We start from the raw sequence: 16,795 nt of genomic DNA, 5'->3' as shown, positions 1-16,795 counted from the left end.
GCAGGGAAACTGAGCACTCACAGCTGCTTTGTAGTTGAACAAACACACTTCAAAAAACATTGAGCACAGTTTCACAAACACTGTAACAATCCAAACAACAAACAAAACAATAAATAATAAAATACCATCTAACATCTCAGCAGGTTGACAGGGGTAACTGACCAGTACTGACCAATGCACGTTTTTCAACTTTCTGAAGTAGTTCTACAGTACAAGAGTCAGACAATGCAGATGCAAAAAAAGGTGGACAGAATTTTGATAATGTAATGACTTGGACTGTTTGCACCTCCAGCAAACAACGCTTTGCTCTAATTGGCTGGCAGATTTGTGCCACCATATGAAACTAACAGAAAAGGTCATAAAACAGACCAGTACTGACCAATGACTTCTCATAACTCTCCATGCAGCATGGCATTTTATATTTTTCTTATACTAAGATGAGGGACAAAATGAAAGGAAGAAAAACTGAAACACTGACATCTCCCAACATCTCAAAATATACCATAAGCTATGTTCAGAATAGAATAGATTCTCAGAAAAAAACAAATAGGTACAAAAGCTATCATTGGAGTGGTAACCTTTTAAAAGCTACTAATATTATGTACACTTTACTTACTAAAATGTACCATTTAGTTGCAAATAAATAAACAAATATGTACCTTCTATCTTTTGTACCTTAAGGTGCAGCCCCAGTGACAGCTTTGTACCTTTTCTGTGTACTTGCTTAATATGTAATGTATACTGCAAAGTATACACTGTATGTTGCCTACTGTTCTTTAATAAAAAACAACATTAATCATTTAGAGCCTATATTCATGAGCAAGACCCTTATAACACTAGAAAATATTGTTGTCACATGACTTAATTATGTTATATATGTGAAGGTGACCAATTATCATATTTAAAAGAAAGAGATGTAAAAAAAAAATTGATGCTCAGTTCAGGTCCTTTGTAACACTGGAAATGAAAGGTTGAACACATTGCACTGTGTTTATTTTAATATTTCATTGCTTTATTTCAACCTACATAATCTACCTGTTTTATTTTGACAACAACAAAAAATAAGAGCCAAAAAAAAAAAAAAACACACACACTTTTCGTATTCTCTTTCAGCTCATTACCCCTCACGCCATTCGAGTGCAGACTCCTCCCAGACACATTCCCGGGGTTGTGGAGGTCACTCTGTCCTACAAGTCAAAGCAGTTCTGCAAAGGTACACCAGGCAGATTTATCTACACAGGTAAGAATAACATTAAGCACCTTTAGCTGTACTCAACCAGCTGCGTACAACCATCATGTCTTATTCCTTTTCAACTGTACTTGATTTCACGTCAGTCTGGTTTGAGTAAGTCACCCTGTGTTTCCTGTAGCGAGAAACCTACGGCATAGAGGAATCCTACCTATTTCCTGAGCACACAGCTTATTACAAACGACTGTGCCTCAAACTCCAGGAAGATCCTGCAGTCTGTGCAGATAAGGGAAATGTAGGACTTATCTTTTAGAGAAAAAAGAGGTCCACCTGTGATATCTGCTGGCTTCAAAATGGGTTTACTGTACCCTCTACATATTGGAAGTTCAGCCAACGAGAAGTAATTAACTTCAGACTTCCAGAAGTAAGGGAACCGCATGATGGAAGTATTTGATGGAATCTAATGGTAAAACAACGTGAAATCAGTGGAGGAAGAGGTGAAGAGTTTGTTCGCTGATCTTGCAGCTTTTTTAGTTTAAATTTAGAGTTTGCAGTCAAAGTACAAGCACAGCTTTTCTGAAGAGCGTTAAAACGCTGAAGGGAGCAATGTTAAAGGCCTGTCTCATCAGTAGGTTTAAGCAGTGCACAGCTGTGGGTATTGTTGGCTCAGTAGGTGTCTATGTATATGCATGTGCATTAGTGGGTGTGAATGAGTATGCTCGTTGGGTTTATGGCGCTGGACTTGGCTTCATTTCATAGCCCATTCAGCGAGCACATGGGCAGGAATGGAGGGAGGGATTTAGATGTTCGCACACAACCGTACAAACACACGTACAGCCACACACCCTCCAAAACAGAGGGCAGATGGTCACCCCATTTTATGGCTGCACTTCTAGATGTGCCCCTTTTACTAAAGCTTCAAGCTTAATAACCATCAAGAATCCTTTTGATTAAATATGCCGTTTTTCATGCACACAGAACTCAAATTCAGTTTGAAACTCAGTGTTGTTAATGACAAGAGACCAAATGCCGGGCTGTCGGTCTCCACACACATTAAAATGGCCAGTGCGGATCTGACGCCCAGCCCTTAGGTTGGCCCCACCATGCAATTCTCCTCAGCTTGAAGCATTTTGGGCTGTCTCTCTTCCCTTTCCCCTTTCCCCTGTCCCAGCTACTGCAGTGGGACGTCAGCCTGTGTGTCTCTTTTTCTCATGGCTCCAGTTGGCACCTGTGCCTTGCCCAGTTGCCAGTGGGTACTAATCATAGAGTATTGGCAAAGCTATGTAGCAGCTGGCAGTGGAATTACACATGGGGCATCTTGCACCTCTAATCAACTTCTGTCAAGCAGAGGAGATGGAGACCTAATTAAATCAATGGTGTACTGATGCTGCCTCGCTCAAACACCACACAGCCATGCGGAAAGGCTGAGCCGTACCTTGAGAACATCCCTCACAGCCATGGTGGAGAGAAAAAACAATCCTTTCAGGGAAAAAAGATACTTATTTCATTTAGCTTTTTTTACTTTGAATGCATGGTTCTCACAAGTATATATCGACTGTGTGTATGATTTTAGATTACTGTCTTTGAGTAAATTATGACGCTGATTATATTTGACACTGTTCCATCTGTAGTGATACAGTTGTGTTTTTTGTTTTGACTTCACTCTGATTATGAACCAAGCAGCCACCCAGTAAATGGATTCCTCAAAGGCTCTCATTTCAGAAGTCTCGGATTCTCTAGGATTCTTGGCACACGTTTGTGTGAACTGTGCCTCTGGCTGGCCAATGGTCTGTATTTAAAAGGATAATTCTTTCATCATTTACTCACCATTATGTCATTCCATACACGTATGACTTTCTTACTTCTATGGAAAACGGAAAGAGAAAATTCTAAGAAATGTGATGGGTGTTGTTTTCCATGCAGATACAATAAATGGGGGCTGAAAGAATAAAAAAAAACATAAAGTGTGTGTATGTGTGAGTTTTTAGGATGACAAAGTCAGTAATGGAGAGCAATTAACTGAAAGTAACAGCATTTTTCAGTATTGTGTGGTACAGTAGCCATCATTGCCCGTCTCACCAGGCACTTTTTTACATTGCTGGAATGCTATAGTTAAGCTTCAAAGAGGAAGACCCAGTCAAAGTGATCTCACCCACAGTTACTGGCCCTCTGCAATTAAACATCCAGAAGCTCTCTGCAATTATATTTACCATCAGAAACAATTAAACACTCACCGCCTGGGACATTACCCGTCCTGCATGGCACTCCGCAGATAAGAGGGATAAATCATTCCTCCTTACTTTCTCTCTCTCTCACCCTCCCTTTCAATTCATCTGCAACAAATGCATTTCCATGTTTGGTTGTGTATTACTTCTCACCAGACTGCCATGTTTGCATCATTCGTCAAAGGGGTTTTCCATCTGTTTTTGAGGGAAAGAGGCAGAGTTATAATGCTATCTGCCAGTAAGCGTATGTGAAGCCTTATGCGGCCGATAGATTGGAGGTGTTGATGAATCACTTGAAATGTTCAGCAGGCAATTCATTGCTGCTCAGTATGCAGGCCGGTGGGCTGAACAGCCCCCATCAGGCCCAATATTAAAAGACTCTGCTCGATCACATTAGAGGGAGCTCTATGCCTGCCCAATGATTAAGTCTATGGGAGGCATTTGTCACTTTAGTTGAGGAAAAGCCAGACTTCACATCAAACATGCATTCACCCTCTCTTTTAATTCAAATGCATGTATGTTGGGGTCCAAAAGTCTGAGACCACTAGGAAAAATCTTTTGATTTGATACAAAATGATATCAGCTAAAAGTTAAATGAATTTGGGTTTCAGAATGTTTTAATATTTAGTTTGTCTGTCCTTTTGCCTTAATGCACTTGAGCTTTAAAGACTTTCACAAGTTTGTGCAAAACCTAATGATCATTTTATCCACAGCATGATTTCATGAGTGATCCAAAAAGCAACTTTATAATAATTTCTTAAATATTTCATATTTCAAGTCTACCAAGGCTGCATCTATTTGATACAAATATAGTTTAAACAGTAAAACTGTGATTTATTGTTAAAATGTAAAATAACAGTTTTCTATTTTGATATATTTTTAAAATTGTATTTATTTCTGTGATGGCAAAGCTGAATTTTGAGCAGGCTTCACTCATTATAATTTGCTCATTTGATGGTCAAGAAACATGTTAAAAGCTGTTGTGTTGTTTAATATTTTTATGTAATCTGATACACACACACACATTTTCTTCCAGTTTTCTATGGATATAAAGATCAAAAGAACATCAATTATTTGATTTTTTTTTTTTTTTTTTTTTTTTTTTAAATCAATGTCTCCACTGTCACTTTTGATCAATTTAATGAATCTCTGCTGAATAACTCTCTTTAATAAATAAATAAATCTTACTGACCACAAACCTTTGAATGTTAGTGTATATAATAATTTCCACATGGTCTCAGACTTTTGGACCCCACTGTAAATGTACGTCCTTTATGCATTCGTAGTCACCAACTTATTTATTCCAAGCACTAGATTTGACGGAGGCTTTCTTCTTGAGTGGCCTGAGTGATCGTTCGATTTTGATAATGAGTCTCTTTAATTCTATTGACAAATGGGGTCACACTAGGTGATCAATGATAACCGTTCCAATTAAATTGCTAAACCTCTGCATGCTAGAGATTATAGCCATAAAGATATAGAGCAATTGGTTTGCTCAACAGCGGGGCGCCTTCAGTGGGCCATTTCACACAGATGTCTCTGTCTTTAGGAGCTTTCTTCTGCTCACGATCAAGAAAAAACAAGTCATCCATTTTATGGCCACAGGTTCCAAGATTTTTTCATCCCCCATGTCTTAAAGTGATGTCTTATTTAGCTTGTCGGATTTTCCAAATAAACGCAATCACTGGGTTTATGGAAAAATGGATAAAAATGAGATTGTAAGGTATTGATCCTGGCGTGGGGAGGGCTGAGGAAAAACAGGCCTCATCTATATAGGGAGAGAAATGAAGCAATAATTCAGGCAGGCATCGAACACCCTGCCACTGAGCCTATCGATTCCTATCCACAGCATATGAGATCACACCTGAATGAAAGAGAGCTCTGGGGAAAAAAGAGAGAGAGAGAGAGAGAGAGAGAGAGAGAGAGAGAGAGAGAGAGGGAGAGAGAGTGTAAAACAGAGTCTGCCATTCCCTAACATGTACAGAACATTACCATCCTGACATTAACAGCTCTGTACAAAGCCCACAAGTGCCTGTTAAAAGGTTCTGCTAAAGACCAATTACCCAGCATGCCTTTCTGCTCCATCAGTCAGGGATACTGTTCTAGCCCTGCGGGTCTATGTGTGGTCAGCTGATTCAATTCCTGGTCTCGAAAACAGGAAAGCCACAAATACTGTGTTCTTGACACCCACTGCCACCCACACTTCTGCCCTCTGGTTTCTGTACGAGATATTAAGTGTGGGATTTTTTTTGGTGTAAAGGTATTTTAAAACATACTGTTTTGACTGGCTCCATCTGCTTTTGACAGCACTAAGTATTGTCTTTTAGTAGTGGCTTGTTCCTCTCCTCTTCTCACCCCCGCAGGCCTGTAGTTATTATTGTGAAATATGAAGCGATCCGGCTGTGCCTTCATGAAATTTCAATGAGCATTGATCTGTGTGATTGCGAGGAATCCTTCAAGCAGTGGTTGTTGTTCATTTATTTATTTATTGCTGATATGTTTTACTCATTTTGATCCCATCTTCTGGAGAGCCGTTGATTGTTAATGTATTTGTAGCATTCCTTTTTTTGGAAAATCAGGTCTGTTCCTTGATAGTTTTTTTGTTCATGAGGCAGATCATTCAATTTGCGCCTCCAAGAGCTCCGTTTAGATCCATAACGGCCCTATATTTGCCTATATTGATTATCTTCATTAAACGTAACGAGATGGCATAGTATACGGCAGATATACTGCTCTTTTCGATAGTGATTTTTTAGATTTTATTTCAGCTCATGACATCACACATAACCTTTTTGTTCTCCTTCGCATATGAAATTGGAGAGCTGCAATGAATCTGTGATCATATATGTCGGGTAACTGGCCGGTGTTATTTCTGTCGTGAAACCGTTCCGTGAGCCCAGAAAGAAATGGAAACCACAGCTTGCGAGTTTCTGGAACTGTAAAAGTAAACAAGTGCATGGACAGTTGAAAGGTGTTCCTCTATAAATATACAGGTCTGCTGTGCATGGTTTGGTAAACAACGTTACACACCAAGTAGGACATAGAGTCTCCGGAAATAAAAAAGCTCATGGGATTTTACTTCCCTGTTTGGTGTAAGTCTATCTCTGAAAATACACTGTTTTGTTCGAACTTTCTGACAAAGTTCACTCCATGACCGAGCACAGGGGGTGTTTTTTTCTTCTTCTGTTTGGTCGCAAGGGTCTGGGTTTCGCTTTTGCTGTAACGTATATACTGTCACCAGTTAATGTCAGTTTGATTTGTGACATATACCAGAATTGCATGGTTTCATGTCCACAAAATGTTTGCATCATTGTTTTCAGTGGGCGACCGGTGGCTATATAAAGTTAGTAGCACTATTTTGCTAACTGTTCAGTACACAGTCTCTATCTCAGCAAGTGTACATTATCGAGTCGGCTGGTGAGAGGATTGTACAGTGTGTGAAAATCAATAGCAATGAAGGAGAGTAAACATGTGCAGATGTCTGTAAGTGTGGCGGAGTACAGTTTAGCCTGAGATCTGGCCCATCCATCTCTGTATCAGCACATTAACTCAACACCCTCCTCAGAGGTGCTTTGCATCATGGCCTGTGCCTCATTATGCTAGCACATGGGTCCTGTTGAAAGAGACATACTATAAATGTTCCCTGTCTAGACCCTCACAAAAGTTCTGCTCCAGCAGCCACTTCATTATTCAATGCTAAATGCGTTTAGTGGTGATTTCCTCTAGACCAGCTTTTATCGCACGTGTTTTCTTAAGTATAATGAGATTGAAGCTCTTCTAATAAATGTCTCTGGTCTTGGTCTATTTCTCAGAATTGCTCACAAATCATCAATGCTTATTATCATTTGAATTAAAAAAATGTTTTCATAGTTTTCTCATTTACATGCAATATTTTTGTCTTCCAATGAAACAACATTTCTGATGATGTGACTGTTTTAGTCAGTGAAAAATATAATTAACCAATTATCATTTTTCAAAATCCATTCAAATCCTGTTGCCATGATTATGTATACATTATTTCTGGCTGAATATTCCTTTATTTATTCTTTATTCTTATTCTTCTTCTTCTTATTATTATTATTATTTTACACTGTCATTAAAAAGTTTGGGGTCAGTAAGATTTTTTTTTTTTTTTTTTTTAAGAAATTAATATTTTCACTTAGCAGGAATGCAATAAATTGATAAAAAAAAAAAAAAAAACACGAGGGTTCCCTGTTCTTTTTTTATTCTATCAACTTGTTTTTTTTAATTATATATATATTATATATATATATATATATATATATATATATATATATATATATAAAGCCTTGCTATGTGTAGTGTGCTAGGCTAACCAAGACTTATCACAGCACTTACATACCTGTATTATTGCCCTTTTGTTGGTTTTGTTTGCTTCTGTTGTCCTCATTTGTAAGTCACTTTGGATAAATGTGTCTGCTGAATGACTAAATGTAAATGTAATGTTATATTTTATTTCACCTAGAAATATGTCACGTTACAGTAGTTAAATGTGTTGCGAATATTGCGTCATTTCATCTTCAAGCCACAGAAGCTGGTGGCTGTCCAGACCTTACAGCTACAGCCTTTTTTTACATAGTTCATTCAACCCACACTCTCTTACTCTTCCATTCACTCTCTCCTACCTCCATGTCAGACCTGCTGTAATACTACACAACACAATCTTTCATTCAGCCTCCATCTATTCCTTTGCTATTACGATATCCTGCAGTCTGCTTCCCCCAACCCCCATTCATGCTCCACTCAGGCCTCTTCTGTGCGCTGCACCAGTCCACACTTCCATATCCCTGTCTCCAAACCACCAACAGACCTGATTACAGGAAGCCTATTTAGATATGATGTATTGTCAGCCGCAGGGTAGCTTTGAATCATTCTGTCACATTCGACTGTTTTTGTTGTTCTTTCCTTCGTCGATAGCTGTGGTCTGTTCTCCATCATGCTCCAGGATTGTTTTAACTTTTTTTTTCTCATCTTGCTCTTTAAGTAAACAGCCAGTCAATCACAGTGCGGTGTGAGCGACTGTGCATCCAGGCAGTCATAGTGGCTGAGAGAGTCGAGGTTAATGCCGCCTTTCAATCAGCGAGTCTCTGAGCCCTGCTGTGTCTCGTCGCGTGAAGTCTGTTGTTATTAGCCATTGTCAACCACTTTTTAATGAAGTTACAGCTTATTGTAAAAGTAAACATGACATTTTACAGAGTTGGTAGGGATGCAGCCTGGCTTTTTACATATAACTTCTTTCTTTTCAATGCATGTTTCAGGCTTTATGTCAAAACCAGATATTGGACCAGCATTGAGAACAAGCATGTTCTCATAAAGCTGCAGATCCTAACTGCCACTGGATGTTGTATCGAGTGGGCATTGCTGTACAGTCAGAGCTGCCCCTGTTCCCCGGTGGAGGAGGGCCAGGCTGGGCACAGCTTGTGTTCTGGGCTCCAGGGGTCTGGTTCTGTCTGGGCCCTTGGCCATCTGAATCCACTCCACTGCACTCAGAGGCTGCCCACAGTCTGTCCTCTCAGCTGTGGAGCTGATTGGAGCTGGGTGAACTCCCTCAGGAAATGTCCAGGCTGCGGCCTACAGGGCAAACAGAAGGGAGGCCGGAAGAGAGAAAGACTGTTACTTTTTTTTAACCCCCGTCTTCAGCAGGACAATTAACTTAGGGCCAGAGGACTCCAGTCCTAAATTGCTATTTTTTGATGCTTTTTCTCTGTTCTGTTTGAGATTTGATGCTTCAGGCAAAAGAAAGGTGGTCAGTCTATTGAGAGAGAATGAGAGAGGGAGAAAGTGCATGTGAAGAGTGAATAACTGTTAGAGGGACTCTTGGATATCTTATGTCACATACCCAAAACATTTTATTACAGTGTTTGAGTATTAACGTCAGATCTTGGCCTCTTCACCAAAATGTGATTATTTTAAAGTGGGGTGATTATTTTCTATACCCAATGTATAGCATAAAACCAACCTAAAACCAGTGGCTCCAAAAATTGATTGGACCTTTAAATGTATGAATTTTAAAACAAGCTATTTATTTTAAAATAGGATAGATAGCACACTTTTCAAAGACAACCATTTCATAGAAGGAACTTTGTTAGGTTTTAAATGATAAAAAAAACAATGGATATACAGTTTAGAATGAATATAAAAAGTATTTTGAAACTTTTCAACATAGGACACCTGTGTGAACCTCTGTCAGTACATCCACTAAAATCGGTTTGATAAAAAAATATGTAAGAAAAAGAACACTTGTGAGAAAAGGTTTAAATTTCTTTGATGCTACTTGGTTTGATGTTTGTTATATAATGCATTGGAATTCATACATTTTTAAGCATAGCTTAAATATCTAAATACATTTGGGACCACAACTGTATGCTGCATATCAAATATTGAATATCTCTGCTGACATGTATATCTCTTATTCTGTCTCAGTGAAGCACAAAAGGGCTCTGTGTGAATGTGCCCCTGAGGGCTGGAGTTTTAGCACCACAACAGATAAAACACACAAACAAGCTCCTCAGGCCAGTGCTGGAGAAAGACCCATTGTCTCAGTGTGAAAGTCCCGCTCAATCCAGGGAGGTTAGAAAAACATTGGACCAAGCACTATGTGGTCCACCCGTACAGGAAGTTTGGCCCCATCACACAGATCGGGTTCCTTTTTCGACAATATCTTATTGCTCTGTCCTCAGCGAGCATTCATGAAGCTGTCTATGGGCCTCTAAGAAAGTGGGAGGTGCCGCTCTACAGAAATGAAACAAACTTTAATTGAATTATTTGCTCATAACCTTAGGTCTATAGATTTGTTTTGCAGATTACGGGTGCCTACAAAACAGAAGAGGGGTTTAACATCAGAATTATTGTTATTGGAGTTTGTTTAAGGACAACAGCAAATTTAAAAAGGCACCTTTTAGTTCTGTGTTGATCTTAATCATGCTTATAGATGAAATGATCTGGCTGCTTCTGGTCATCATAAGATACGTGCCAGTCTTTGTTAGTCATTGGTATAAATAACATTTAGCAGGATCCATTCAGACAAAACTGCTCAAGTGTTGTTTTATTTCATAAAGTGGTGCCTTGTGATTGCAAACTGCTAAAGCATAGTGGGAATTGATACAGGTATTTTGGCAGCTAGTTTGTAAACATAATATTTGATACTTTAGGCACAATTTTGTTGCTTTTTGCTTTTGTGTTTTTTGGAACCGTATTGAGGTCTGAAGCAAATGACACTTATATAAATTTCTTTGTAATGGTAATTGCAGATGGGTGTTGAATTTCCATGCGGTAACATGGTTGAATTTTCTCTTTCCTGTAGCACTGAATGAAACCCACAATTGACTACGGTTTCCAGCGGCTACAGAAGGGGATCAGACACCCAGGCGACCCTGAGCGCTTACCAAAGGTCAGTTCTTAAGCATGACATAACTATTGTCCTTTCTTTTCTAAGCCAATATTGACCTTATTTACTTTCTTTATACATGTTTTCTGGTTTATTGTGAACAATTCGTCTGTGCGTTATTCCAAAGATATCCTTTCAAACTTATATCCGATAGCTAAGGTCTAGTTATTTGAAGCGTTCATTAGAGACTCCTTCAGTTCAGAGATTATGTACTGTATATTCATTCTCACGCTGTTGTGTTCAGTATTCTTGTGAAAGGATCCCAGTTGTGGACCCAGTTGGGTGCTTGTTTCTTTCTCTGTGCACGCTTCTTAAGGAGAGCCAGGCCATGTAAATGGATCCTTTGGGAGGGATAAATAAACATTACTTTATCTTGTTGTGCATGTCCCATACCCCAGAGCCCCGCTCCAGCAGCACCACTTAAAAAAAAAGCGGGAGTAATTATGCCTGGCTGCGCCTGCTCATGCTCAGGACTGACCTTGTGCTGTTAGCAGCCTTCTGTATCAAAGCTGGGCCATCAGTATTCATGGCCAATGAGCCACCTCCAAATCCATTACACCTTAAACACATCAAATTAGACCAGGGGGTCAATGAATGGAGTGTCAAACCAAAGCCAGTCTGGTGGCCAAAGTAGTTACAGTGGGCTGCTAATCTCATATGACCTCCACCACACAGCTCTGTTATTTTAGGATCATTGAGATACTATTATAGTTTTTATATGTATATATATTTTAAATAGTTATTTATTGTCTTGGCAACTAGCTGTTTATGATTTTAGTTTTAGATGACTATAATAACCCTGGCACACTGTTTTTTATGTCTTCTTTTCATCGAGGCACACTGTTTAGTAATTTCGTAAAGTGCTTGACAGGAAGTGATATCACAGCTGTGCCTTTGTGATGTTAGAGTTAACATTTTGCAGGCACTCTGGGAGTAAATGGGTCATGGGCCTACAGCACAGATTCATTGGGTCATTTTCAAACTAGTCAGGCAAGGTTTTAAAATATACACAACCAGTCAAACTTGAGGACACTCCTCATTCTTTATTATTAGTATTTTTATTTTATTTTTATCCACATTTTATCCACATAATAATGAAGTCATCAAAACTATGAAAACTCTTCATTCACTATCCACTGGGGGGAAAATTGTAATTTTTCAAAAACAAACTGAAAATCATTCTTAGGCACAATTCATATTGGACTACAACAAAAAAGAACAAAAATAAAATTACATATTTATTTAATATTTAATAATTCAGATTTAACTACAAACTACTTTTTGAGTTTTTAGGTCATAAAAAACATTGTCAAGTATGTCCAACTTTTGACTGGTAGTGTGTAGTAATATTATTTGTGAAATTTTCCATTTAATTTTGATCTTGATGTAGGATTTGTCCTTCCTCTATCTCTCAATTATCCCTCACTCACTCCCTCACGTTCCTTTCCCTTCATGTTAGTGTCCATTCCCCAGCTGGTGGGAGAGGACAGATATTCTGTCTACTGTCAATGAGGCTAAAGAGGGCAACAGTGTTTGATCTCAGTCCCTAATGAACCACATGGACATTGTCTGAATACCTTCCTCTGCAGTCCCACAGTCTGAACCCTATGCTACCACACACACATTATATACTCGCAAAAACACAACAACCACCTTCCATGTGTGTACTGGAACACTGAGCTGACCCACTAAAGGGCCTAACAGACATTTGTTGCTATTCGTCCCACCAAATGCTGATGGGGAATATTACATTACTGGCTCATGATGTCACTGATGAAGATATAAATATCCCCTTGTATTGACAGATTACCTATATATACATGAAAATATAATTTGCTAGACATTTAAAATAACATATTGAAGGTTCCCACAGTCATCCTGGAAAATCATTTTATTAATTTTTTATTGCTCAACTTATTTCATTGATTAGAAAATGTTTTTGTTTTTAGTGTCAGCTCTTTGAAATGAATGCTGAAAATCAACATGCATTGGGAATCAATTGGTCACAAGATTCGGGAAACCCTGTTTTTATCATTTGCTTATCAGTCAGAGAATTAGCTTCTCTGCAGAAAGAGTAAAAGTTAAATGTGCCCCCGATTATTTTTTCTCTGTCTGCCATATTGGAAACAGTCTGGTAATTTTCATTGAAACTGGGGCAGCATGCTGCTCACATATGCTCTCTGTGGTCTTAATCTTGGCTTGATTTGAGACTCATTTTCTTGGGCTGATGATAAAGCTGAATGCATTAGGTGGGTCATGGCCAGGGTCACTTGTCATATCTTTCCCACCGTTTTCAGCATAAGGGAGGTAGATCTGAATACACTCGTGGCTGCACTCCCCAGAGAGCCCACTTAACAGCCGCCCATAGTTTTAACTGATTCCTTACCTAATGAAATAGGTGGGATTGCCCACAAGTGAGCAGCCTCACTCTATTAGAGGAGGAAATAAAGCAGGTAGGCAAAAATACTCAGTGAGATAGCTTCGGGGTCAGGTATAGGGGAAGTCCCAGAGGAAGCAGTTAGATGCTTGTTTGGTTATATTAGGATACTGAAGTATGTGCCCACTTTTTCAGCAAGCCAAAAAAAAAAAAAAAAACATATTAAGTCTTGTTTTCAGAGAAAACAAACAAAAAAATTAATTAAGGTTTATGCTTAAAACAAGAAAAAATATGTTCCAATTGATAAGAAAAATAGCCATCTTTAAAAGGAAAAAGAATGAATCCTATTTTTTTCTTTACCCTATTTGCATTTTTTTCTATTTTCACTTTAAACCTCACTAAATTATGTTCTATTTGTTTGAATACAAACCTTAATATCACAGGTCATTTTGCTTACTTGGAAGTTATTGACAGTGCCTGACGATAGTGGGATGTCGCTGTTGAGCTTTTTCAGTTTTGTTGTCTTTTATGTTTTTTTTTTTCTTTTTTTTTTTTTCCCCATTGGTTCCAAGTAGGACCTGTAGTCTTAATGCCTTGGAGGATTATGGGTAGTGCAGTTGAAATCACAGTGACTCTTGGCTTCTTTGGCACTTAACAACCCCCGAGCTCATGGTAATGTCTTTTGCTGACAGATTTACATTTTTCTCTATGGAAAAAAAATGAATGCCAAATTAGTTAATGTTTATCTTCAGAGAATGCAGATCACATGGAAAACATTAACAATAGCCCAGTACGTTCAACAACACACCTTTAGCCCTTGGACTTGACAGGTTGGCAGAGAAGAGAGAGAGAGAGAGAGAGAGAGAGAGAGAGAGAACAAAAGAAACAGAGGTAGGAAGGTGGAGAGAGAGAGAGAGAGAGAGAGAGAGAGAGAGAGAGAGAGAGAGTGAGAGAGCAGGGTGATCCATCATGGTGAAGTCAGCTGTCCGGTGCTGACTTCTCGCAGGTCAGCCGATCGAAGACACACCACAGCCCTCACTTTATTACTGCTCGCCCAAACAATAATTGAGTCACCACAAGGGGGAAAAGAGGGTGTAGAGGTAGTGAAACATGGAAAGGGTAAAGGAGAAATAATTTCTCGGTGTACCTATACATGTCCCGCCGGTTGTCAAAACAAGGATGGTGTTAGCAGATGGATATTACCTGATTTCCCTCAAGTACTTTAGACTGTAACCGCATCTCTTCCTCAGTCTTCCCATCCCTATTTTCTGTCCCTCCTTTCTCGTTCGAACACTCTCAGCAAGATATTAACAGCGTCGGCTACTGCGCCCAGCCACTCATTTCAGCACTATTGATTTTTGCCCTTTATTGAGGCAATAACAGTTTGTTGACGGCACTTCTCTAAACTGCTGGACTCAATCACAGGTGAGGGCCAAGTTGTGTGGAACACGGCAGGTTAACTTGTTTCTCTCAGTCCTCAAACAATGTGTGCTACTATGTTATCCAGCCCAGCAAATTTATTACACAGGTTATTGTTCAACAAGATGTTTTTTTTTTCTCTCTCTGTGGTTGATATTTAGAAAAAAAATAATTATCGCGTCCGTGAACTCTATATCTTATAAAACAGGATTTTTGCAGTATGCGTGGTACTAGTGATATTGAGTTGAGAGTGATATGTATATTATTGTGTATATCTGTAATATTTTATGTTATTTAATATTTTAAATGGGTGTTTATATAAACTGATTAATATAATATCTTTAAAATATATTATTTTCTTTTTTATAGTAGATTTTATATATTTACATATTGTATAGAGAATAATTCAAAGAGAAACTACTTAGTTGAATAGTGGAAACTGCATCCCACAATGCACCTGGACCCATATTCAGCACATCTAGACTGCGGCCTTGTTTGTCTCTCTCCTTCTCTTCTGTAAGCATTGTTTCCCACATTTTCCCTGTTCACTTCACATCCACCTGATCCCCTTGGCTGCCTCCACCAGGGTCCAGAATTCAATCTGTGCTTCCTGGAAAAATCTCCCTGCTTCTGAGTAACACAGCAGCTTGCTCTTATATGTTGCTGGGAAATCCACAAGACTACTATCGGAAATGGAATCTATGACTATGGACCCAACAGGGATTGATTAAAACTTAACCTGCCAAATTTACCTAGACCAGCATTGCAAAAATCAAAGCAAGTAAAGTTGTGAATCACCGATCTAGACAACTGTAGCAAACACTTTTAATAGTGTCGTTATAAAAGTCATTGAGTCTTTGCAAATTTTTGGTGGCTGCTCTCCGCTGTTGTACTGTTCAGATGTGGACAGACAGGTTTATTATTGACTTTCAGAGAAGTAACCTTTGAGGCCCGGAGAGAATATGAATTATGCAAATGAAGCCACATTAGTTAAAGAGCACAGTGACTGATATTTATGATGGGCAGATATTGATGGAAGGAAGGATGGGAGGAGGGGGGATTGGAGGGAGACTAAGGATATTTGATTTTGAGTTAGACAAGCTCGATGGATAAGCCACCGCATGTTAAGCAGTACATTCAACTGAGCGAGCAAACTCAGGATCTGTGAAAGTCAAAGAAATGTGCATCAGCTGTGTTCAAACACACATGTAATGGACATTCTGCTCTAATTCACGTGATTCACCACGTCTACGCAATACGATGGCCACGTCCACTCAATGCACTCTTGCATGAATCACAGTTTACCTCACACAAAGTAATTAACACATATGTACCTTTAAAACTTGCTGTAGTTACTCACTTAAATTTAGGAAAATGCATGTATACATATTAGCTTTCATACATTAATAACACCCACAAACCATCATTTTGATGAATCACTGTACTCTTATGCTGACAGTAACTAACTCTGTCATAGGGATGCCATACATTTACTATTATTAAGGTAAAGACAGTTTTCTATCAGATTAAAACCTGACACATCGTTCTGGGAACCATCACAGTTTTATTGACTCACCATTTGAGTATCTCATCTTCTTACATCAGTGACAAATGGTGTGTTTGAAACTGAAGATTAGATTATTGTCAGGATAGGGAAAGGCTCACTATATGATAGCCCTCATTCATCAAAATGGATTGCAGCTTTGGTGGGTATAAACAGCATGACATTCACACACCAGTGTGGTCTCTGTTTAAGCCAAGCATTTGCAGTTATTTGAAAACAGATATGGCATATGAGTTTTGTGTGGTTAGCTTGCACAGATTATATGTACATCCCACTTGGATTGGGTTTGCTCTTGGTGCACCCTATATATAGTATGTGTGCTGTTCTTATATTCTTGTATTTAGTATTTGAATGCATGCAGTAAGGCTGTCAGTTTAATTTTCAATGCATGATTAATAATATTAATAGTAATGATTATAATATTTATAATCAGTATTAATATATGTTATATTTATAAATATCTACTTACCAAAATAAAAAAATGTGGTTAGTTTTCCTACCATTAGCATAATAATTTTTTGAAGGAAAGCACCTTTTTCAAAATTTAACTTTTTTTTTATCTTGACAGTGTATTTTTAAATTATATAATATGGATAATATGGAAATAAAATGC

The 16,795-nt window shown here is 38.5% G+C and overlaps 1 protein-coding gene across 1 annotated transcript in view; it reads left to right on the top strand.

Moving 5' to 3' along the window:
- LOC109102042 (transcription factor COE1-A) overlaps positions 1-16,795 on the top strand; it is a 123,396-nt gene that overhangs the window by 95,410 nt on the left and 11,191 nt on the right. The window contains 3 exon segments of the mRNA XM_042770196.1: positions 1,114-1,240; positions 10,739-10,749; positions 10,751-10,825. Coding sequence (XP_042626130.1) covers positions 1,114-1,240; positions 10,739-10,749; positions 10,751-10,825 — 213 coding nt within the window.

The sequence above is a fragment of the Cyprinus carpio genome, chromosome A14 (assembly GCF_018340385.1).
Source record: "Cyprinus carpio isolate SPL01 chromosome A14, ASM1834038v1, whole genome shotgun sequence".
In the NCBI taxonomy this organism is placed as follows: Eukaryota; Metazoa; Chordata; class Actinopteri; order Cypriniformes; family Cyprinidae; genus Cyprinus; species Cyprinus carpio.
This window is presented reverse-complemented; position numbering and strand designations above follow the sequence as displayed.